This window comes from Pomacea canaliculata, linkage group LG9 (assembly GCF_003073045.1).
Source record: "Pomacea canaliculata isolate SZHN2017 linkage group LG9, ASM307304v1, whole genome shotgun sequence".
In the NCBI taxonomy this organism is placed as follows: domain Eukaryota; kingdom Metazoa; phylum Mollusca; class Gastropoda; order Architaenioglossa; family Ampullariidae; genus Pomacea; species Pomacea canaliculata.
This window is the reverse complement of record NC_037598.1, coordinates 8,860,662-8,885,696: the sequence shown is the minus strand read 5'-3', so window position 1 is coordinate 8,885,696 and position 25,035 is coordinate 8,860,662. Positions and strand designations below refer to the sequence as shown.

The 25,035-nt window shown below is 41.7% G+C and overlaps 1 protein-coding gene across 1 annotated transcript; it reads left to right on the top strand.

The window, feature by feature from the left end:
* Nucleotides 1–10,842: 10,842 nt before the first annotated feature.
* Nucleotides 10,843–14,246, top strand: LOC112572935 (putative nuclease HARBI1). Its single transcript, XM_025252933.1, has 3 exons — nt 10,843–11,556; nt 12,015–12,279; nt 12,604–14,246. The coding sequence occupies exons 1-3, from the start codon at nt 11,029–11,031 to the stop codon at nt 12,963–12,965; spliced, it is 1,155 nt and encodes a 384-aa protein (XP_025108718.1). The 5' UTR covers nt 10,843–11,028; the 3' UTR covers nt 12,966–14,246.
* The last annotated feature ends 10,789 nt before the right edge of the window (nt 14,247–25,035 follow it).

Below are 25,035 nucleotides of genomic sequence, written 5' to 3'. Positions count from 1 at the left end.
ACAAAGTTATACAGACTATTGTATTTACCTGCTGACTAAAACTTTATGAGCTTTTCTCACAACTTCATTATATGTCAGTCAATGTGGACCTTATCTCTCATTGACGACTGACGTTCCTGCTTTCAATCTTTTGCCAAACTCGATTATTTAACTGTATGGTATGTTACACTGTAAAGAGGAATTGACTGTTTTAAGATCGAAATCTCGGTTCACACTTTCCTGTAACAAGTCCTGTCAGTCATCCGTGACAGAGATGAACTGTTATCAGTCGGCTACCTGTAATATTTCTCAGATTATTTAAATGTTCAACAATCAACGTTATAACACGAATCGCGATCTGCACAGGGCTATTACTTCTTACTTATACACAGAGTATATAAAAACCAGAAAAATCGAATAACGGCATCCTAAGGTAACCCAGCTTTTTATAGATCCCTTCTAAAATGCTAAAAACTACAAAATAAAATAACAATAAAAGAATTAATATAAGAAATTAGGGCAGTTAGCCTGACCTTGACATCGCCATCCTCCAAGGCCGTCAAACTAAGAAGTACTCATTTCTACAGTAGTGTCACATCGCATTAAGGGATGGAACATAGACGCACACGGAGGGAGGTGGAATGGGGTCGTGATCTGCGTACAGCACGTGAAGTGGAAAGTGTGAGGGAGTCGACTACGACAGGATGCAGGTGCCGGATGTGGTTGGGTGGTGGAGGATGAAGAGGTGAGGGGAGATAGAGGAGAACAGCTAGCGCCAGCGACGATTCTGGAGACATAGGAGACAATAACTGAGCAATAAAGCCGTTTTTCGAACCCTCTACATCATCTTTGGCTCGTCTGCGGTAGGTGGCATAGTGCGTTTTATGTATAACATCTATATGTACAGCTCCTTGAAGACAATAGCACAATAAGGAAAGAGTTCGAGGTGGTTGGACGATGGGTAGATAGCATCTCTTTAGGGGCTTTGTCGCAAGAGAAGAAGGTCGATGGCGATTGTTAGTAAGCGATGCTGATACATCGCCGAGGTCGGGATCGTCCCACACTTTAGTTACAGTAGCAGAGCCTCCCGGTGACATAACTTCCTCTCCACTCTATCGGGCACCCCACCGTGCGAAACTGTCTCTCACTTAATTACTTCTGCATGCTAGCCTCTTTTACATCCTCCTCCACTCCAAACTTCCCGCAACTACCGTGATCAATTTATAACCTCTAATATTTGCGGACATGCAAGTTTTAAATGTTTTTGCAATAATTGTTGTTCTATTTTGGCTGGCGTGGGATAGTAAATTAGCAGGATAATAAGTCCATTGGTATCAAGGATTATGTGTAGACTAATGTACTTGTGTTGTTTGGTGATGGAGATAAAGGTTAAAAAAAAAAGTCTCAGTGTTCTTAGTAACTTACGAAAAACAGCAGCTTGATGTCTCTCGCCTACAGCTGCAGCGACGACGGCGGCCCACATGTCGGTTCACAGAGTGGCAACTCATCACGCTGATCTCACTTGTCCTTCGATGCTGGCAGGGCCGCCTCCTCCACCCACTTCCGAGGGCACCTGAGCAAGCAATCTCATGGCACCAACGTCTTTCAGGGCGGTTCACACGGATAAAATCCAGTGTCGCGCGTCACTTTGGATTGTCAGCGGAGAAATAATACCGCTACTACATTCTCTACGACTAGTCCCAGCACCCAAATTGTATTCTACAGAACTGAAACTCAACTTCCGCATGTGTAATGTGGGGTGTTCTTCTTAGACTTTCTTAAATAAATAAAAAGAAAAAGAAAGTAAAAGAAAAAGAATCTTCTTGACAAGCCGGCCCTTGACAGCGCGGGCCCGGTACAGACCGCCCTGTCCCTCCGTCATGCCTGTTAGGAGTGGAAGAGCAACATGAATAGAAGACTTTAGTGTAAAAGTGAATTGTATGTAAGAGGTCAAACATGACAATAAAAACAAAAGACAGTCAGCAAATGAAGAGGTTACAAAGATAGGTGGAATCATGGTGCCACCTCATCCCATACACGCACTTAACTCGCTTCCCAGGGCAAGGGCTTTGGGCATTTGAAGGACGATTAGGAAGTGAGACTTGGATGGGAGCGTGTAATTCGATCTAAACGACGCGTCCATTCGCGACTTTTTTTCAGCGCTCCGAATTTGTAGCCCAGTAATCGTGTCGCATGCTAACCCGCTGTTTTCACCCCGATCGCGCGTGTACGGTATAGAAGGTCAGTCGGCCGATTTACTTGACTTGCAACGCGACATTTTGATGTAACGGTTATCTAAGTGAAACACGCCGATTTCTGATGTTTAATAAAGTTAAGTGAAAAAGAAAAATTTTTTTGCCCCCCTTTTTAAAAATATATTATAAAGTGACTTAGTCATGAATTATGATCAATATAATATGGTAGTGCTTTTTGTTGAATGTTTCACGTGTTACGGAGTCTACCATTCCACTGGCTCAACAGCTTTTACCTTGAGTCTGTTTATATGTGCTGTAATATTAAATGGGTTAACATATCCTTCTTGTAGTAATATAGCAATATCTTAATTATCTCTGCTACTATTGCAGTATTTACTAATTACAAGAAAATGAATGTGAGCGGAATAACGATGGCAGAAGCAAGGTGACAGTGCATGAATGGGTCAATAACTAGTCAAGAATAAAGAACACACACATTTCGTATCATTGATGATAACTTCGAAGTTGAAATTTGACTGACTCATTGAGTCATAGCTGAATTACGTCGTGCTGCTTCTCAATAACAGAGTGCGGCGATACCAAACGTCTTGGCATTCTAGGGGAAGAGGAAAAAATCACATTAGTTTTCTGAAACATAAATGGAAAATTATTGCAGCAAAAGAAAAATTTTATGTTTGTACTAACCTTTGAATCAATTACAAAATGTATGAAATCAGCTATGCAATGAAACTTTGAAGTCCTGTTTCTAACAATTATCTGTACCTATATTTTTCTTTCTCTAAAATGCTGCATGCATTTTATCATTTTAAATAATGATTTAAAAGAACTAATATAAAATCTTAATTGCAGAACATCTGATTAGGTCTGCTACAGTGAATTTTACAATAAGTTTATTTTGTTCCCTCTATGATTTTCAGGAGGTCAATGATATTACAGGAACACAGTTTTGGTTTAATGGGATACTGAACATCTGATTCTATCCATCTAACATTTCTCTGTAATCAAAAATGTCATAGATGCATCAGGTTTTGTTGTCATTACTTTAAACTAAAAGATATAGTTTGTTCAATACATTTTTGAACAGAGTTCAGCAAAGTTGATTGAGTCAGGAAAACACTAACAGAAGTAGTTCACAACGAATCAGGTCACTCTACTTTTCAATAGGGGAAGGAGTGATGAAGAGGAAATTAAGAACAAGTGGATATATCATTGAAGTAAATTGTTAGTACTTAAACACTTTAATGTTACTTTAACTTTAGCTATTATCAGTAATATGTATGGTTATGCATACAGTCTCTAACATTTATCAGACAGGCAGGCTAGCATCAGCTAAAGGTTAACTCTCTGACAGATTGTGGGAGTTGTAATTGTATTACAATACACTGTAATAGAGTAAAATAATGTAGTATTATATTAGTGCATTAATTTTATTTATAAAATAATCGTCATTGCTTGTCATGTGTAAAATGAGCATCGTGTCTATTAACCTTGACCATAAGATGGTTTATGCTTTCATCAAAGAATAGCTGTTTGATGTAAGAGTGCCTTAATTAACTTTGGGCTGATTTTGAGTCACTTAATGGCATTATTTCTCTGAAGTCCCACTATGGGGTTATTTAGAGATCTGGGTCTGGTTTGTAGCTATAAGGGGGTGTCATCATTGCAACTATTGGATCCGGGGTGCTTATTCAGTGGAGTAGGGTCAGCATTAATATCGTTAAGACTTATCCCGAATCAGTGAATTAAATTTCTGTTGTTGCATTTTATTGGAGTATTTTTACATGGTGGATCACAACTAGCAGGATTTTTTTTAAACAGGGTTCGCACCTCTCGGTGCACGGAGAATTTTAACAACGGCCTGGCTTTACTTCAGCAGGTGGTAGTGTGAACGCAGAAGGGGAAGAAAGTTCGGCAGGTCAGTCAGCTGAGACAGTATATTAATTGGTTGTGTAGTTTTTGTTGTGGGTTTTGATCTTCGGTTGGAGTGGTATTGTCAATATGAACTTTAAAGAGGAAAAGTTTTCCGGAAGCAATTTTTCGAAAAATAGTGAATCTAAGTATTATTTTCTCTACCTTTACAAATCTTATTATTGTGTACAATAGCATTAAGGTCTACCTTACAATTTTTATTGGTGTGCAACAAGAAGCTGCAGTCCAAGAGACATGGATTGAGGAATGGGATTCGAAGGGTGGATGCGCATCAATGGTGGAAGGGAAGTTACAAGTAAATGAGTTTGTCAAGTTAAAAATTAATATAATGTTGAGCATGTTTATTTCTTCGTAGGATTATTCAGTAGGCCTATATTACTTACTTTTTGTACTAAAGGATTAATTGGTTACTTTGCAGATATTATCAAAACTTCTTATACACACAAATGCCATCAAGACATTACTGTTTAAAAATCTTTTTTATTCCCACCTTGTTCAGTTCTTGTAACTCAACAGTAATTGAGTGATTTGATGAAAACTTTAACTCTATTCTTACACAAGGCTAAGGCGGTCAAACCCCCCTGTACGCATGAATTACCCTTTTTCAAAAAATTATTAAAAAATGAACTAAACTAAGATAGTAATCCAATTTAAGATTGATATGCAGATCAAATGTTAGAAGTGGAACATTGTTACGTAATCTTGCTTGTGAACTCCTTTTATGATAATCCACCCAAATAGGTATGTATGTGAAGGTTTGGAAATGTTTTTTTTTAGCACAATTTCAAACAAAAAAATTCGGAGCAGCATGAAAACCATTTTTGCACATGTGCCAAATTCTCCTTCATTCTGAAGCAGGAAATCCTCTGGGATGTTCTTGTCTTTGTTATTCGAGATGCGTTTCAGATCGCATGATGATTGACATTGTGTACGCATCCGAAAAGGACAGTAGTGTTAGAATGGTTCCGCCGTCACTTAATCCCCAGAAACACTTCATCCCCAACGCTTCATCCTTAAGAATTAAATTTTAACCTATATTAAAATTATGAAGCGGGCGAAGAAATTTAAATTGAGGGAATTCAAATAATGTAGTTCATATAAACATTTCTACAATAAAGTTTTACAATTAAAATGAGGAAGTATATGAAATGACATTAATAATATTTAAATCATGCTATTTAACTCAACATGAACATCTACAACATAGTTAAAGTAATTTTAATTGTAAAAACTTGTGTGATGTTATATTGAAAATAATATTTGATATGTGCAATTAAATTTTTTCGCTGGCTTCATAATTTTTTATAGTTAAAATTTCATTTTAAGTTTGAAGCCGTTGGGATTAATGTCTGTCTGGGGATTGAAGTGTTTGGACACGCAGTATAAGAATTCGGCGAGCTTTCGTTTCAATTAAGACGTCCATCATGTAAGGGAGATAATTGGTATTCATAAAGCCTAAACTATCTTATTTAATAAGGTTTTTTCTTTTAAACCAGATCTGATAGGGCTAAACAAAATTACAACAATGCAATCAGCCAATCGTGAATACTGCATAATAAGTGAGCGTTCCCACCTGTGTTGAGTGCATAAAAAGAAAGAGTTAGCTCATCTATGTGAGAGAGGTTATTTCACTACTACACAGCAAAAATCAAAATGTGTAAATATATTGTAACTTTTTCTTTTCTACATGGGATTCCACCGAACTCATGGATCGATTTTGGTGTCATATTTTTCTCTATCTTTTATGTAAATTGTTTACTTTAATGTTAAAATATCTATTTCAAAAATAACTTTCATGGGTAAAAAGTTATTGACTGTAATTTTATGTAATAATTGGATGAATGCTTACTGTTCAAAAACCAAGTTTAATGCTGTTAAATAATGTATGTTTTCAAAATATTTCTTTGTTGAAATAATAAAATTGTTTAATTTATAACCTCTCTGCTACTATTTATGGGTTGTGAGGAAACGAGATTTGAAAAGCTGTTGAATGTTCTTTCATGGTGTGTGGACATAAGGCAAGTGTTGGCCTTATTCCCAAAATGAACATCCGAAAAGGTTTAGTTCCGTTAAGAGATTAAAGATACTGGGCGGGAGCCGACATGACGCTGTCTCTTGTGTGTTTCCTAACTGGACAGTTAATGACGTAGCACCTCTAATACCCACAACAATAACACAACATGGTGTCAGAAGTGAGCAGCAAAGTGCTAGCTGCTGTGATTTCTCCAGAACTTTCAAGGTGGGCAACGTTTTTTCTCATTTGAAATTTGCGTCGTACGTTCGCAAAGTGAATTTCTCACAAGATGGCGGACACATCAGCAGAAAACACTTCACTGCAAACGTTCCTGTTCCCTCAAAGCTGGATTTGTCTTCTAACATTGAAGTAAATTGGAAAAAATTTATTCGTCAGTGCAGAACTATTGAGGTAGCTACGCGCCTTGATAAAGAAATTCAGCTTATCGTTGTGCAGTCTCATTAGCTTGCATTGGTGAGGGACGCACAAGAAATCTATGAAGGATTATCCTTTGCAGAAGGGGAGAACGACAAGAATATTCAGACTGTCATCGACAAGTTAAACGACTTTGTTTGGGTAGCACACATGAGGTGTATGAGAGCTACAAGTTTCATAGCCGAAACCAAACAAGGATGAGTCAGTTGATACTTACGTCACAGTTTTACGCAAGTTAGCAAAATCATGTGATTTCAAGGATGTTGACCGCATGATCGGACAGACTTGTGATCGGTGTTCAAGATGACACTATGCGTGAAAAATTGTTGCAGAAGAAAACACTCAGCTTCCAGACAGCAATAGAAATTTGCAGAGCTCATGGAGACGTCCAAGACTCAAGCACACCTCGAGTGTTGGCAAGGCAACCAGCGAGAGTACAGTTGAGAAAACCATCAACAAGATCAGAAAAGGTCAGCCGAAAGTTCGTTGCGTACGAAGCCAGGCCTTCGGGGCAAAACCAGAGAACTAAGCCATGCTCTCGATGCGGAAAAGGTTCCCACAACAGAGATGGTTGTCCTGCAAAGAACGCTAAATGCAGAAAATGTTCCAAGATGGTCACTACTGATGCCGTCTGTCGCTCTTCAGGTCTTCTAAGATTCACACAGTGGAAGAGGAAAAGAAGACGAAGAAGCTTACATGGGTATGATTGTGGGCAGTGTGACAACAGATCCTTGGAAAGTCAGGTCTCCTGATGGAACACAGAGAATATGTTTAAGCTTGACACTGAGCTGATGTTACCGTCGTACCTCAGACCGCAGTTCCAGCAGCCAAGCGACCACTACAGAAAGTGCGCAAGAAACTGTATGGTCCAGGTCGTGTTGAGATAGCTGTGGAAGGCATGTTCAAGGCAAAACTGACATACAAGAATGTCTCTACACTGCAAGATGTGTATGTCGTAAAAACACTTGAAGAACCATTGCTAGGTCGACCAGCCATTACAGCGTTGAAGTTGATTGAGAGAATCAACACAGTTATAGAGGACCACGAAAAACAGCTACAAGGAAGAATTCCCAAAACTCTTCAGAGGACTAGGAAGTCTACAAGATCCTACAAGATTCGTCTGAAAGAACAAGCTGTTCCATATGCAGTAGCAGCTCCAAGACGCTTACCTTTGCCTTGAAACAGAAAGTCAACGGCAGAATTGGATCAACTTGAGAAACAGGGAGTGATTCGCACAGTCACTAAGCCAAATGATTGGTGCGCCCCAATAGTAGTGGTGCCCAAGAGCGACGAGAGAGTCAGAATCTGCGTCGATCTGAGCAAACTAAATGAAGCAGTTCGCAGAGATAACTACCCGTTACCGTCAACAGATGAACTGTTAGCCCAGCTGTCAGGAGCAAAAATGTTCACAAAGCTTGATTGCAAAAAGGTTTTCCATCAACTTCCACTGGATGAAGGAAGTCAGGAGTTAACAACCTTCATCACACCTTTTGGAAGGTACTGTTATACACGCTTTACCTTCGGGATAAGTTCAGGGCCAGAAGTATTTCAACGACGAATGTCTCAACTTCTTGCGAACCATGAAACTGTGATTTGTGACATTGACGATCTGCTCATTTTCGTAAGAACAAGCAAGAACATGATCGTCACTTGAAGAAAGTGATGTCGACGCTTCAAGAAGCGGGCATTACCCTGAACGACGAGAAAGTGCCAGTTTGCCAAAGAGAAGATATCCTTTCTCGGGCACATCATCTCGAAAGATGGGATCGCCATCGACCCAGAGAAACTGTCTGCTGTGAAAAATTTTCCCAAGCCAGAGAACATTTCTGATCTCAGAAGATTGTTAGGAATGGTTAACCACGTTGCGAAGTTTGCAGGCCTAACCTCGCAAACGACAGCAAACCGCTACGTGACCTGCTCAAGAAAAACATAGAGTGGTGTTGGGACACTGCTCAAGAAACATCGTTTGAGAAGATTAAGAAACAGCTGACTGAAGCGCCAGTGTTGGCACACTATGGTACTGACAAAACGACCGTCGTCTCAACAGATGCTTCATCTTTCGGTCTCGGTGCAGTATTACTTCAGAAACAGTCAGATGGTCACCTCAAGCCAGTTTTCTACGCATCAAGAAGTATGACGGAAACTGAGCGCAGGTACGCACAAGTTGAGCGTGAAGCACTCGCAGTGACTTGGGCGTGTGAAAAGTTCTGTGACTACATCACAGGACTTCGTGATCTGACAATCGAAACTGACCACAAGCCATTATTGGCTCTACTGAAAACAAAGAACCTTGAAGATCTACCTCCGAGAATTCAGAGATTCCGGATGCGCCTGATGAGGTTCAAGTACAACATTGTCTACACAAAAGGCAAGAATCTCGTGACTGCTGACACACTCTCACGAGCCCCAGCAAGAAACACTCCGACAGATGAGAGAAGTGAAGAAGAAGAGATCTTCATCAAGCAAGTGATTCAGAGCTTGCCAGCCAGTGAAAAACGCATCGAAGAAATCAAGAACGAGACTGCAAGAGATACTGTTTGTAAGACAGTGCTGTATTATCTCCACAATGGATGGCCACGTTCTAGTCCAGAACATGAAGAACTGAAAGCATTTTGGACAGTACGTTAGAAGTCACAGAACATGATGGACTTCTTCTCTACAGATCAAGACTGATCATCCCTGAAGTACTGAGAACAGACATTCTCCACAGACTTCACATTGGACATCAAGGCGTAAAATGTCGTGCTGGCCCGAGAGAGCGTTTGGTGGCCAAAGCTTTCTAAGCAGATAGAGTCCATGGTACAGAAGTGCACAATTTGCATCAAGGAGAGGCCAATTCCCCCTGAGCCACTCATTCCCTCTGTCACACCAGCATTCCCTTGGCAGAAAGTTGGCATGGACATCTTTGAACTGAAAAAAAGAACAGTACTTACTGTGGTGGACTATTATTCACGTTATATTGAGTTGGCACACTTGAAGAATACTTCGGCGGAACAGTCATCAACCATGTTAAGAGCATATTTTCCCGCATGGAATTCACACAAATCGTCATCTCAGACAACGCCCCGCAGTTCTCCAGCAAGCAGTTCCAAACGTTCGCTCAACAGTACGAGTTCACTCACACAACAAGCAGCCCGTACTATCCACAAGCGAATGGCGAAGCCGAACGCGCCGTTCAAACTGTGAAATCAATCCTGAAGAAGGCAGATGATCCTTATTAGCGATTCTCACATATCGCGCTACGCCACTTCAGCAAGGTCTCAGTCCAGCAGAACTGTTGTTCGGGAGAAGACTAACGCACAATGGTCCCCACCATACCATCTCAGTTTTCCGAGAAAAAGGAAAAAGAAAGGAAGGACTTTCATAAGAAAGACGAGATGCAGAAGTTGAAAAATAAACAGAACTTCGACAGAGCACACCGTGCCAGACCAGCCGCTGAGTTGGAACCAGGTCAGCCAGTTTGGGTGAAGCCAACCCAGACACCAGGGACAATCATCAAGTCTCTGCCCAAACAGGTCATATGAGAGAGACTCCCTATGGTCGCCAACGACGCAACCGCCGTCTCTTGATTCCAGAGATCCCAATCCAGAGATTCCCAGACCTATCCCAAAGACTCTGTCGTCCCTTATTCCAACAAACCCAAAGTCCGAAGAGGATCTCGACCCTTGTCTGATACACACTCAGATGATCCAGACATTCCTGTTACCAACCAGAGCCATGTCCAGGAGCCGCAGCCAGGAAGGCGCCAGCGTCCAAAGTCATCGCTCCTCCAGACCAGCCTGTCAGACTACCAAGAGTGGTCGCATCATCAAGATCCACAGAGACTTGACTTGTAAATGATTGACTCGAATCAAACGCACATAGACTTGAATAGGAAATTCAAGAATATTAAAATTAATGTTAATTAAGTTATATTGAAACAATGTCCATTTTAAAGAAAGGAGATGTGACATAAGGCAAGTGTTGGCCTTATTCCCAAAATGAACAATCCGTAAAAGGTTTTAGTTCCGGTTAAGAGATTTAAAGATACTTGGGCGGGAGCCGACATGAAGCTGTCTCTTGTGTGTTTTCTAACTGGACAGTTTAATGAGTGCCACCTCTAATACCCACAAACCAATAACACAACAGTGTGCAAGCCTGTGTGCCAGTGTAAGTAAAAGTGAGAAAGGGTGAGGGATGCAGCAAGAGGGGAGTTGGAGTTGGGAGTTTGATGGGAAAACACGACTTCTCATGGGTGATCGGTGGGAAGGTGGGTGGGTCTTTCGTGGGAACCCGTGGGAATTCCCTAAGAGGTCCCCTTAGGGTCCCGCCTCCAAAACCCGAGAGGGACCCAACTTTCTTCCCGAAGAGGTCCCATGAGGGACCCAAGAGTTCTTGCAGGCTGGGTTACCACCATTTCACGTCGAGTTTAGCTATCCGCCACTAAGTCGCCATATTGCCTATTAGCGCACAAACATGGCGGATTATATAGCTTTACTCTTGATAAGAAGGCGAAATCTTCGTCGAAACAGGATATTTCGTGACCGGAGCAACCCGTTAGATGTGTACGATGATGTGGAATTACACAAGAAGTTTCGATTTCGTCGAATTGATATCATGTCCATTGTGGATGAGATACGAGGCGAGTTAGAAATGTCCAATCGAGGCAACAACGTGCTCGCCAGTACACAAGTGTGCGTCGCTCTTAACTTCTATGCCACAGGTTCGTTTCTCAGTGAGTGCGGCGATTTAGTCGGAATTTCCGAAGCCACAGCATGTCGCATCGTAAGGAGAGTGACCAAAGCTCTGCTGTCACATGCTCCTCGATGGATCGGCCTTCCCGACCAGCGAGAGGCGGAGCAACAGAAAGAGAAATTCCTTGCACGTGGTGGATTTCCGAATGTCCTTGGATGCATAGACGGAACCCACATCCGCATTCAAGCGCCCAGAAAAAACGAGCACGAATTTGTGAATCGAAATAATTTTCATTCACTGAATGTTCAGGTAATACTTTGTAACCAATATCTGATGATTATTATTTTTTTGTTATTTCATATGACCAAACCGTTGGAAGTATCATAGATTGTTGCATGGTGCTCTTCTCCAATGCCAAATCACTACAAATACTACCTTTTAATATTTTTCAAATTGACCAATATTTTTCTTTTGGACAATTATGCACATAACTGTTAATCACTTTAACATATGTGTTAAACATTGGTGTGGAAGCAGAAAATAGACTGCTACTACACAGTCCTGCAATATTAGGAATTAAACACACTCTCATACCATTAATTAAAACTTTCTTATCTTCACCAATAATAAACATTCTTTGCTTTATGTTCCTGGGGCTCATTTAAAAAAAAGCCTTTTTGTTTGTTCAGCAACATATCATGTGTTGATGCATTGATAATCCATATACTCAAAACTTAACAATTATATTGCTTGACATATTGGAACAGGTTATCTGCAATGCAGATTTGATGTTTATCGGTGTGCTGGCAAAGTGGCCAGGCAGTGTACATGATGCTCGCATCCTTCGCCAGTCCAGGGTGTTTACAATCTTCGAAGGCAAGGGTAGACCAGTGGATGGGGTCATGCTGGGAGACAGTGGCTACATGATCCGAGACTGGTTGCTGACACCATTTCAGCATCCTACAACTTTGCCCGAAATAAAGTACAATGCAGCACATAAATGTACACACTCTACAGTGGACAGAACAGTTGGTATGTGTTTACATTCATTGGCACCAAGTGTTCCTGTTGGTCACATTGATTACCCATAACTGTCAGTCAGCATACATGAAACAAAAATATTTACTTTGTGTATTCACATTACAACATTGAATAGTTTTATATGGAAATAATATTGAGTTGATTGAAACCTGTTAACATGTAAGACGTATGCTGTTTGTGAATAAGGAGAGTGCCAGTCATATGTTTAGCTAGTAGTGCATGTAAATCATTGTGAATGTAGTTGTTGCATTTTGATATGGCATTACATTCTCGCAGTCAGAATAAATTTTTCAGATAATGATGTTTGTATTTCAGAGATAGCTAAGAAGAGATGGCGTTGTCTTCGGGGTCTGCGGGTAGAACCAGCTCGGGCCTGCGAAGTTATTGTGGTTTGCTTCATGCTTTCCAACAGAGCCCGATCTCTCAATTTGGGAGAGCCAGATGATGACAGCGACGACGATGATGATGATGATGCACAAAACAACAATGATGATGATGATGCACAAAACAATGATGATGCACAAAACAATGATGATGATGATGCACAAAGCAATGATGAGTATGATGACAATCAATATTATGACAATGTTCTAGAGGAGGATGTTCCCAAAGAAAGGGCGCTTGTTGCAGCAGGCCAGGCTGTGAGGAACCAATTAGTAAATAATTTTTTCGTGTAAGTATGTCATACTATTATTGTATACTTTTCTGTACAGTATTGGAACTATTTTGATAACAAAGTTAGTATATCAATAACAGACATAGTCACAGTTTAGATGTAGACCCAATGTACATGTGTTGAAGTGTTTTGTAGATTTTTAAAAAAATATGTTCTGTAGTATCAGAACTATATCACTGTAGAAACAGTTAAATTTTCAATCTGATGAAACTTAATAGCTATTCATTCATACAAATCCTTAGAAAGCAGCTAATGTTTTTAATTATAGTAGATGAGAGGTGCAGTTCTTCTTCGGTGGCTCTTTTTAAATACTGTAAGGTTTCCATTATGAAATCATTTTGAAGAAAATATTTTTATAACTAACTTAGTACATCAACACCGAAGATACAGTTTAGATGTAGGCCCAGTGTATATGTGTTGCAGCAAGTCAAGCTGATAGAAACCAGTTTGTCATTCACATTGAATACGTTATCCTAATTTTAAGCTTTCTGTACAGTTCATGGTGCAAGAACTATGAAAATGTAGCAAGTTTATCTGTTTTAGAAAGTTGCTAATCTTTATTAGAATATCTGGAAGGTGCAGTTCTTCTACTGAAAAGTGTGTGAGTTTCTATTATGAAGTCATTTTGACGAATAAGTACTTCAGCATCAGACAAAGTCTCAATTGTAGGCACAAAGTATGTGTTGTATCAGTCCAAATTGCAGGGAGAAAATTTTGTAACATTTCCTGAGGAATGTAATTTTTTGTAACTGTTTTGTTACGGTGATTTAGTTATTCATTGCCTCTCAACTCTGCTTAAACACATCAAGACTAATCTTCAGTGCATCACCTTGGTCTCTGTGAGCAGTATTTGTACTGTTGGTGTCTGTGCATGCATATTTCAGTGGTGGCACTGACGTAGGTGTATGCAAGATTATGCGTGTATACAAGCATGGATACCAGATAAAGAATTTTTGTTTATGTAGGTCTGGCTTCAGCCGTGCATGTAGTGTTTGGGTTAGGGTTACACGTGGCTGTCATCACAAAGACATGTTCTTAGTTTTGTCACTTGGTTATTAAATTCTTATGCTCTTCTTCAGTATTTTACATGTGCAGCTCTTTTGAACTAGTGTTTGAAATTTTTGGTCACTTAGAAGTAAAATTCTGAGTAAAGTAGTATATGACAGCATTAAATATTCACATTTAAAGAACAGCCAGAAAATATAAGGAAAAAGAAATGACCAACTTTTTTTTTTTCGAGGATGCACTTTTGGCTTGGAATGTGTACCGAGACCATCCCCCCTTCTCCCCCCCCCCCCCCCCGCAAAAAAAAAAAAAAAAAAAACACAAGAAAAAATAGTACAAATTAAAATAGATAATTTTTAAGATACAACACAGAGGACTGCAGAAAATTAGCGCACTGTTAATAAATTGTACCCTCAAGTACCTGTTATTTCTGCATGCAGCATCAGTTAGCATAATGTTTACCTGAACTTAAATTCTGCTTATCCCTAATTATATTATATTGACAGAATATATCATATTGACAGTACTGCTTAAATTATTTATCATGGACACATACACTATAGAACCAGCACATAAAGGAAGACAAGACGTTCAATGATTTATAAAAACAGCTCAAAATTGTGTTCGTAATTAAAATAATGTGTTTAATCTCCATAGAAACACTTCATGCAGGCCATGTTTAACAGTATTTACATCCAGTATAACTACTCGTTAGCCATATAATTATGTGAAAATTTCTCAAACATTATTTTAGATATATGTGAAATGACTGAGACTGTCGTGGTCTGCTTGATTGTCTTTTGGTAGCCGCCTCTTTAAAACTTGAGCTTTTAGATTCTCGAGTTCAATAATAGAATCATTTTTTTTAAATTTCTGAATTATTTTTCTCAGTATCAGATTTGTACTTCTGAATCCCATAGCTATTTTTTCCAGTTTCAGCAGAAGAACTTGTAGAGATCATGACTCCATCTTATTTATTACTCATATATTTTTTACCTGTAGACACATAAAATGAGTGACTAGCAGCCGATCTGTGCATGAGCTTTGTTATCAATTTTCACAGCTGGAAGACGTTTCTGCTGGCAACTATTCTGAGTTATTTTTTTAAACTAGCCATACCCTCATGAAAGCCTTTCTAGAACCCACCCATCTCCACCACACACACACGCACGCGCGCGCTCGCACACACATGCACCTTCTTCATTTCGTGGTGTGAAAGTCTTAGATTACTTACTTAGCTATTAACTCCAGTAAGAACTGCACTCGTTCATTTCGTTTATATCTAAGTAAGATAAAATCGGAACACACACACACGCATTCTCTCTCTCCTTGATTTCTTTATTTTTCAAACTCCTGAAAATGCCAGTAGACTGCAGATTTTGTTGGGCAGGCTTTCAACCTTTGCCCCCATCTGCATCAAATTATCTCCCTTTGACACAAAACCAATGAAGGTTTGTTACAGCAAACCACTCACTAAAGGCACCACCTTGAAAGTTATCCCCCTTTCCTTGCAAGTGCACTCCAACATACCCACTCCAGCGTGACAAGCAGCCGCTTGCGTGCACACACTCTCCTTTCTTTTGTCCTTCCTTTCTCTCTTTCTCCTGTCTCGGTCCTTTGTGTGTGCGTCTCTCCTGGCTGACACTTACGCACAATAGCCTTCTTTAATTAAAGATCAATCAGGCTTTTTTCTCCCACAGACTCGCCCCCAAAATATATTTACAAAATCCTGACTCCCGGCTCAGCAGCGGTGATTTACACAAGGAGGAGAAATCAAGGGAGGTTATTTAGTGAATCCGCACGCGCGGGTAGTAATATCAGAATCACTTTACACTTTCCCTTTCTGTTCCCTCGTTATCGGAAATCAATGCTTGTCCCCGGGATTGATTTATGGCAAAATGTTGCCGACACATCAGCAGAGCGATTCACGACTAGCGAGCTAGTTTCTTTCCCCCAATCTCCTCCTCACCCACCTACCCTCACCTTTTGCAGTTACCATCTAGATTCTAGAGAGAGAGGTCTGGAATTTTTTTTAAAGACATTATTGAGTCGGATATGCATACCCGGTTGTGAGTCTTAGCGGATTTCAGCACGGTTGGATTGTCCAGGCGTCATCTGTTGCCGCCGTCTCACCACCCGGGGTAGTTTTAAATTCAACAGCCAGTCTAAAATAATTATCGATGGTCCTTCTGTTTGTTTGCGAGGTCGCTCGGCCATTTTCATACGAATAGTAAATTTATTCTACCACCCGCCTGCAGGCTGCACACGCCCTATACCCACGAGCAAAAAGATTTCTTCTGTTTACTCGGGTATTTCGCTTCCAGGAGAAGATTACCGTGGACAGGTAAGAACGAACGATCGTGAGATTAGAGGGGCTGTAGGGCTTCCTCGTTGTTAAACTTAAAAATAAAATCGTTCTTTTATTTTAGGGTGTTCAGATATGAATGAACAGCTTTAACTGATCACAGATACAATTAAAAGGTCAGAACTTTCATGGAAGGTTTGGACCTGGGTGTGCTGATGTCATCTCGCATGCGATCTGATTTAACCCAAGAGAGTGATAAAGCTCAGCAGTGTAGGGTTTAAATCCAGTCATAGTGACAAGGATATAAGATGTCATTTAACAGAAAGAATGATATTAAGTGATGGCTTAAAAGTTTCACCTCTCTTGTTTGAGCTTGACATCACACATAACATGGCTGAAACTATTTCATCAGTGTTTTCGTTTGAAATCAGTAAACACGAAAATAGTGATGGTGGCCTGCCATGAGCTGCAGCTTCCGTAAATGGGATGAGATAATAATAATAATAAAAAACCAACGAGTGTGATACTGTTACTAAGCACCAAACAAATCCTCAGGAGCAAGCTCTGTAGGCTTTAACTGACATACACAGGCCAAAACAAGTGTTGTTCTCCCAGTGTGAGTGGTTAACCCTGACAATCACTGTCAAATCGCGCGTCAGTAAAGACTTACTCCTGAATGTACAATGCTGCCTCCCCACCCACTCTCATCCCCCAGCCTTTATTGTAGCCAGCCCCATTGTATTCAAAGAGCAGATTGCCAATCACGCACGCGGGTCGTGGTCCATCATGCATAGCGCGGCAATGGCTGCGATACCCGCTCAACACAATTTTCGGGTCACGTCCCTTTGTTCCGCTGTCTCGTCTACCCCATTCTCGGATTACTTCTCTTTACATCACAAGCCAGCCGATAGCTTTTAGTCTCTGTGTGTGTGGTTTTTTTTTTTTCTTCCCATCGCGAGGCTTAGGACCTTTCATGTTGACTCAAGCAGGAAGACAAAATAATGAGGTATCCATATCTGAATACTGTTATTTCAATTGAATTTCTGCCCCCGTCTATTCCAGTTAGCTTTCCATGGTCCTCTAAGTAGCCCCCCACCTTCACCCCCTAAATCGTTTCCAAGGGAGATAATCGAATAACCGTCTCAGAATCTAAAGGACCGTCAGGGAAGGACATAAGTACTATACAACATGGAAGAAAATGATTTCATTCTCTGTGTCAGTTTTTTTTTAAACTTTGTTTCCTCAAACCTGCCAGTAGGCTGCTTTAGGTTTTTATTTTGACAATTTAAAATGCAGTGATACAATCAAGGATAAAGCTAGCTGCCTGATCTTCAGAAAGAAACTTCATGTCTTTCAGAAACAAATATATTACATAATGATGCATGCACAAGTTCAGAGCTAATTACTCATTGTCCAACCAGGAGCCTTGATTGTTATGTATCGAGTTCATCAAATATTTTTCAAGACCCAGCTGAGAACTAAGGTGTTGAGGGACTTAAACTTCAAGTTTAAAAATTAGAATAGCCACTCCTTACAACATAACTTTATGCTCGGGTTGGCCTTTAACAGTAGCGATGTCGACACTTCCTGTTTGATAAACGCATCATTGGTTTCATCATTTCACAAACCACTGAGCTAACTTCCGTCTTGATTTAATTTTATTGCCATGAAAGTGGGTGCACGCCATTAAAAGTCAACATCTCAGGGCAGTCTGATATCGTGCGAGTCTTCCTAACGGCTTTCAGGTGTGGTGGTGTGTTGTCCCACCTGCACGTGACAGTGATAACAAAGCATTTAATAGCCAAACAGTCCAGAAGCTCTCCCATTGTGAGGGCCTTGCGTTCGTCTTTGATAAGTGTCGTTAAATGGAGGACATGCAAGTTTGCTCAGTTGAGAGGGTTTGACCCTTTGTTATTATACGTCAGCCTGCAATGTGTGTGTGTGTGCGTGCATGTTAGTGTGTGTGTGTGTGTGCGTGCATGTTTGTGTGCTTGTGTGTGTGTGTGTGTGAATGCGCGAATAAATCTGCGTGTGAATGCATGTTTCTTTCGCGAGAATATATATGTGCGTGCGTGCGTGCGTCCATGGGTGTGTGTGTGTGCGTGCACTTCGAGATTACATTTGATATCGGTGATACTGTAGTGTCGAGTCAAGGACATAATGTCAGGATAAAAGGAAAGAAAAAAAAAAAGCTATAGAAGTGGCTGAAAAGCGCTCCTAGCAACGCGGCCTGGACTGTACCGTTACAAACACACCCGCGATAATACGAGACGGAGGCATGCCACCCGTTCTGACTTGAAGTTAGGGTAAGATTTGATCAACCTGATATGTAAGCTTATATCTAGTTCAAACACACACATACACACGCACACACAGTTATAGATACATACACACTACACAGAGGGTGAATACTAGTCAGCATTCATTCTCAGTTGACAGGTTTATGTACTAGGAAGCCTGGCGCTGCAAGCTGGAGTTAAGGAGAATAATTTTACACCCTGCAAGGCGTTGACAGCGGGTAGAAGGTCCCGAGGGACCGAAAGACACTTGAGATAGAACCACACACACACACGCTAATGAACGCGCACCCGGGGTACAACTTACTTCGCCCCATTACCTTGCGTCGGGACTTAGTAAATCAAGACGAGCTTTGTAATAAAGCCATAAAGCCATTTCCATTTCAAAGAATTTATTCTCGTCTGAATGAAGTGAACAGTCCAAGTGTAAAACCTTTTATTTGATTTATGTAAACAGTTAAAGAAAATTAGCATAAAATTTTATGTGCAGTGGGATTTAAGATTGTGGAATAACTGCTTTTGCCTTTTGAGTAGCTTTAACCTGTAAGCCGGGAAAGGGTTAACAGAGATCTGCTTATACAATATAACCCTGTGATATCTTTCTTGCTTAATCGAGTTAATCCTCCGTAGTTTTCTTCAACATTTAACGGGGTAATTTATTTCTTTTCTGAAGACACGTGAGGCAAAAACTCGAATTTTCTATAAGACTTAAACAAACACTTGAAAAAAAAAAAGTTCCGTAACCGACACCCCGGATGAGAGAGCCTCATTCTGATTTACGAGATTTGTGAACCGTATCTGGCTGTTGGCAGCGGGTCTTTCCAGCGGTTCCAAACCTGGTTTGGCAAGAGACTGCGAGGTGCAGGCGGCTGTCCCCTGTGTGACACTACCTTGACGCCGACTGAAGCGTTAGCAGTCAAGTGGCAGTTGTGTGACAGCATGGAGTGTGCCTGGCAGTTGCCTCGCTACGCACTGAAGGCGAGGCCCAACGGTTACTGTTATGAGTAAATGTTTACTCGCTTCTTGCACGAGATAATAGCTTAGTCGGGGGCTGAGATCACTCGACTCACAGAGGATTGACCGCAACGTCCAAACAGACAAATAAACAAACAGCCAACCAACCCACCCACCATCCAACCACCCACCCACAAACCAACCAACCAACCAACCAACCAACCAACCAACCAACCAACCAACCAACCAACCAACCAACCAAACAGCCAACCAACCAACCAACCACCCACCCACCAACCAACCAACCAACCAACCAACCAACCAACCAACCAACCAACCAACCAACCAACCAAACAAACAAACAAACAAACAAACAAACAAAGAAACAAACAGCAATATTAATATATCCGCTTTAAAATAGCCTGCGACTACTTTGTTAAAGGAATACTGTAGTTAATCTAGCAGAATAAACTAAGAAAATAAACTACCTGAATAATTCATTCGATCTATTTTGAGCGAATGGCAGGAATTTCTAGCGCTCTACTAGCCAAGCACATCCGCCTGATGTATGAAGGAAGAAAGCCCACCGCCTTGGGTTGAAAAAAACTCCTCGCCAATGTGGAATCCATTGTCTGAGAGCAGGAATTCAGGAACCAACCCTTTGCTGACCATGACAACGCCTGTGTGTTTGTTTGATCGGCAGGAAGTGAAAGAACTCCTCCCCCCTCCTACCTGTCAACCTCCTGCTGTCCCCTCCCCCCTTCACGCCTGTCGTTAGGAAGACGTCGGCCGTTAACACTGTTATACCACAGAGGACTCAAACCCTCACAGGTACAGTCCTTCCCCTCCCACCCACTTGAATAACACCTCATGCATGCACTTGTACACATCACGCATTTTTCTTTATTTTTTCTCTTTATTTTTTCTTCTTGTTTCACACACACACACAGGCGTTTGAAAAACTGGAGGAGCAGACGTGCCAAGGGGTTAAACGCGGTTAGTCGGGGTTGTGGGCTGAGACACGAGGAGCTCGCGAGTTCCACTCAAGGAGGTGCATTGCAAAAACAAGCGGGAGGGTACTCACACATGACCTTATGACCTGCAGACAACGTACAGCACTCTGGTGTGTCTCCATGACGACGTCAAAGCGACGAGGAGTCACGTGAATGTTAAACAAGAAGAGGAAACCTGTGTGTCAGTGTGTGTGTGTGTATCATTCAGTGTGTGTGTCAGTGTGTGTGTGTGTGTGCAAGTTTCTGATTTCGGTGTTCACATCGCGCTTAGCAGCATACACAGAAAAATTCTCAGGAGTCAAAAAAAAAAAAAAAAGAAAAGAAAAAGAAATATTGGCAAAACGATGGTAATGATGGGTATTCTCTTGCAGAACAGCCTCAGTTTACGACGAAGTGAGCTGTTTTATCCCCTCATAGACCTGTTAGTGGCCAGGTAATAACAAAAATATTATTGGAGCTCAGACTGGTCCACAGGTGAGCCCGTAATCTCTCCACGCCGACGGTTGCGTACAACGGTCTGTGCCGCCATACTTGGTGCGTTTTCATGCTTGAAGCGCATTTCCTGTGAACCTGCTTTCATCTGTTCAGTCGGTTTAACTCTGTAGCAAAGGCTTCTGTTAGAGCTTGTGTAGTGTGTGAGGGTGTTGGAGCGCGTCATGGATTGCTAACAGTGTGTGTGTGTGTCGGTAAGTTAAAGGGGGAGAGAGATCACGGAAAAGAGACTAACAGAATAAAAACGAGATAAGGAACTCAAAGACAAATTTTAAGCAAAACAATTTGTGGAAGCTATACACTGAACTATCAACATGAGTACAGATGGTTGAAACTGGGACGTCCTCACTAGTTTTATTTCCTCATCACTCTCTCTTTCCCCACCTCTTATATTTCCTGCCTCTGCTCTTGTTTCTCTCTGGGTGCTGAACGAATGTGTTTAAACAATAAAAACATTTTTTGAATGACATTTTATGTTTTGTATATTGTGTGTACTGAATAGAAGTGTGAACAAAATTATTTATAAGATCAACAGTATGTTAATCACAATTTGCACAACAAAATATAAATCAGGTTTATTGGTTTAAAAAAATAAGAAAAAGGTAAAAATAGTCACGAGGCCAAACAGTCATTGGATGGTGAGATGGTAGAGACCAAACTTATTCGGAAAAGGGGGAACGAGGAAGGTGGGCAGAACTTTTTGTGAGGGTGGTGCCCATCTTCCTTGCTACCTTGTCTTCCCCCGACCCTCAAAGAGCCAAGAAGCCACCCGACAACTGGGTCGTATGTGGAGAGGGTACCTGGCTATAAAAGGATGGAGAAAGCAAGGCTGTAAGGTCAGATCTTTACACAAGCTGGTCTTCGAGAAAAGTGAGATCACTAACACTTCACTACCTACCAACCCATCAGGCCACGGGACTAGCTAAGAAAATGAATTGATTTACCTCGGGAGTAGGCCGCAGGTGTTGCCCCCCTGGGCGTGTGCCGGACACTGACGACAGAGTCGGCTCCGCTGGAGGGGCGAGAGCCGGGGGCACGTGCTCCGGGGATGGCCGGCAGGCTGACCCCACCGCTGACCCCACTCATGTCTGCCGCAGCACGTTGCCAGTCAGCCTGCCCGTACGGCAGCAGCACCACAGCTTCCACATCAGCCTGCACACCATCACCACCGGCCTCACCACTCTCCCACGTGCACCCGACGACTCATCGTCGACATCTCTCGATGAAGTGAAAGTTGAAAGTCAGGGTCACATGCTGAGATGGTGTTGATCGTCTGTGTTGGGGTGGCTTGCTGCTGCCAGTGCCTGTACCCTGGTTAATAATCCTTTGTGGTGCCGGTACTTTGGTCTTGGCAGCGATTCCCAGAGATTCCACTTTGCGTGGGTCACTGGTGTTGTCGGGTACCACCTACACACAACTCTGATGTTCTTTGAAAATTAGCTCCAACTGCTGCTCGTGCCTGTGGTAGTTCCTAGAAAAAATATAAGTGTTACACTAGACTTTCTTTGACTTACTGCTAAGACAATAAATGTGGTTACTAAGAAAAATATTTAAATAATGAGAGATTGTTTATTGCCACACTTTAATTGCGGGATTGTGTGACCAAACAAGCATGACACCAAACGACAGCAATGACAATGTCTGGCGGTCCACATGGCGAACAGACACAGACGTTAAATTAAGCAGACGACAGGAGCACCACCACACTCTGGAAGCCTGCCATGGAACTGCCCCCACCCTTCTACCCTCCATGGCACACCTTGCGGCACTTGTTTTCTGCCTTTGAAGATCACCTTGAGTGTGGAAGGACAGCTGTGGCATTGTGGGCTTGCTTGGCACAGTGAACCCAACTCGTCTTCAGTCTTGAGAGATCACCTTCACAGCTGCCGCGTGAGTCGGGCAGCCGTGTCTCACCAAAAACTCCTTTTGCTTTGAAGAATCTTGTAAGATGGGAGGAGCAGGCTAGGGTGAGAAAAAAGGGAAGAGTGCGAAAAAAGAATGAGAAAAAGAAGAAAATGAAAAATGAGGAGAAGACAAAGGAGGGTACTTTTTCAGGGCAATGGGAATGACGTAACTTAGCGTGTTAGCTGACCAACCCAATTGTTTTTTTAATTTAATCTTAGCCACAACCAAGTCCGGGTAATCCCGCGAAGACGCACTAACAGTGAGGAGGATAAGGGGAGGGGATGCACCGGAAAGAATGATGCATGAATAAAAACAGTTTTGATAAAGACCTTTAAAAAATCATCTCCGAGAGATTTAAGATTTGGAATTGTTATTCTTATAATCTTTACTACTGAGCTGTGAATTCTGCTCACAAACTGTCCCAAACAAGCTGTAGAGAAGCTGTAGCCATATCCTTCATTTTCTTTCACACACTAAAACCGCGGACACTACAGAGTCTGGACCTGCCGAGACCAGTTCTTAATATCACTCGTCAGGTCTCGGCAAGCCACGCGAAACACCCGGAACCACAGCAAGTGGATAATGAGGACGTAATTAACTCATCATTAATTTGTGTTCAGCAAAAAATGTCAGCTTCCACTCCGTTTCCGCTCTTCGTCTAAAAGCCAATAAACTCAGAACATGTGTGTGTATGTGATTAGAGAACCATCATTATTTTCCTTTCCTGCAAGACCATATGGGTTGGCCTACATTAGACTAGAAGTGAAGCAGCGGGGAGTAAATAAGTAGGTAAAGGTAAATGTTAGTCCGCAGGAGGAAAGTTATGGGTCTCGATCACAAGCGAGGTAACCGCCTTGGGACCGCTAATTGTAAGTGGTTCACCGAGTCTAGGGCACGGCGTAACAAAGCTTTCGTGTCTGGGCGCCTCATATTTTAATTAATAAATCAGGTTCCCCAACGTTTGAGGGGAGGGGCGGCAGAGGAAGCTGACCTCCCCTCCCTTCATCACTGCTTGAGAGCTCAGCAGCGCCACCGTCTGCGCCAAAGAACACAGAGAAAATCGATAAACAACAACAGCAGCAGCGTAAACAAGACGATGATGGCTAGTCCTCCAGATGATGACCTCAGCTCTGAGGACACCGACCTGTTAGCTTTATCCGAAGTCTTTGAGGCTCAAAAATTGTCTATGGTAAATAAATACAAAATATCAAAAATAAACAAAATTGACAGATAAAGATTTCTTATACCTGAAATGTATAGTGTCCATAGTATAAACATACGGTGTAAACATATTTTCTTTACATATGCCCTTTACCTTTGACCTAAACGACCACTACCTCTAATAAAGATTTACATAAAAATTGATTATAACTGTTCCTTATTCTTGAAATTAATATTCCATAAGCTGACCATAATGAAGCCCAACAGACAGAGATCCACACCTGCCAAAATACACCTGTAATCGCCACACTGCGTTGTTTGATGTTTCAGAGAAAATTGGTTTTAAAAAATCCGCTTAGACTATGTATGTATACATATCTACTGTGTGTCTGTCTGCCTGTCTGTCTGTGTGTGGAGAAATATAACAGAACATACCTGTAGAAGTGCGATACGCACGTGGCACAAACGCAGGTGTCCCAAGGTGTGTTACAATCCGATCATCAGACACAAGCCTGGCGCACGGCTTACCTGGCGTTCCAGCCAAGGTGTTTCGAGTGGACTAATTCCTCCGTGGCCACGACGGCTCAACCGCTTGCGGCGAGCCCAACGGATCACCCACGCCTCCATAGGTCTCTCATGCTCACCTCTCTGCAGGTGCAGCGATATAGGATTCATTCGATACATATCGTCAATAAGCATTAACTGGTCTCTTTTCTCTCCCTTCATCGTCTAGTAGAGAGGTTGAGAGATCTGAAGAAACATTAACTTCTCGCCTGGAGTGTTCAAGTGTTCAAGTATAAGGCTTCAAAGATTCTCCGCCATTAGACATTATACCGAAAAGAAAACAGCTATTTATTTGGGATAAAGATCACTTCGGAGGGATGGGGGTGAGAGTAGAGTGGTGGTTGTGGTTTCGTATTCATTTCACCGACTATGCCG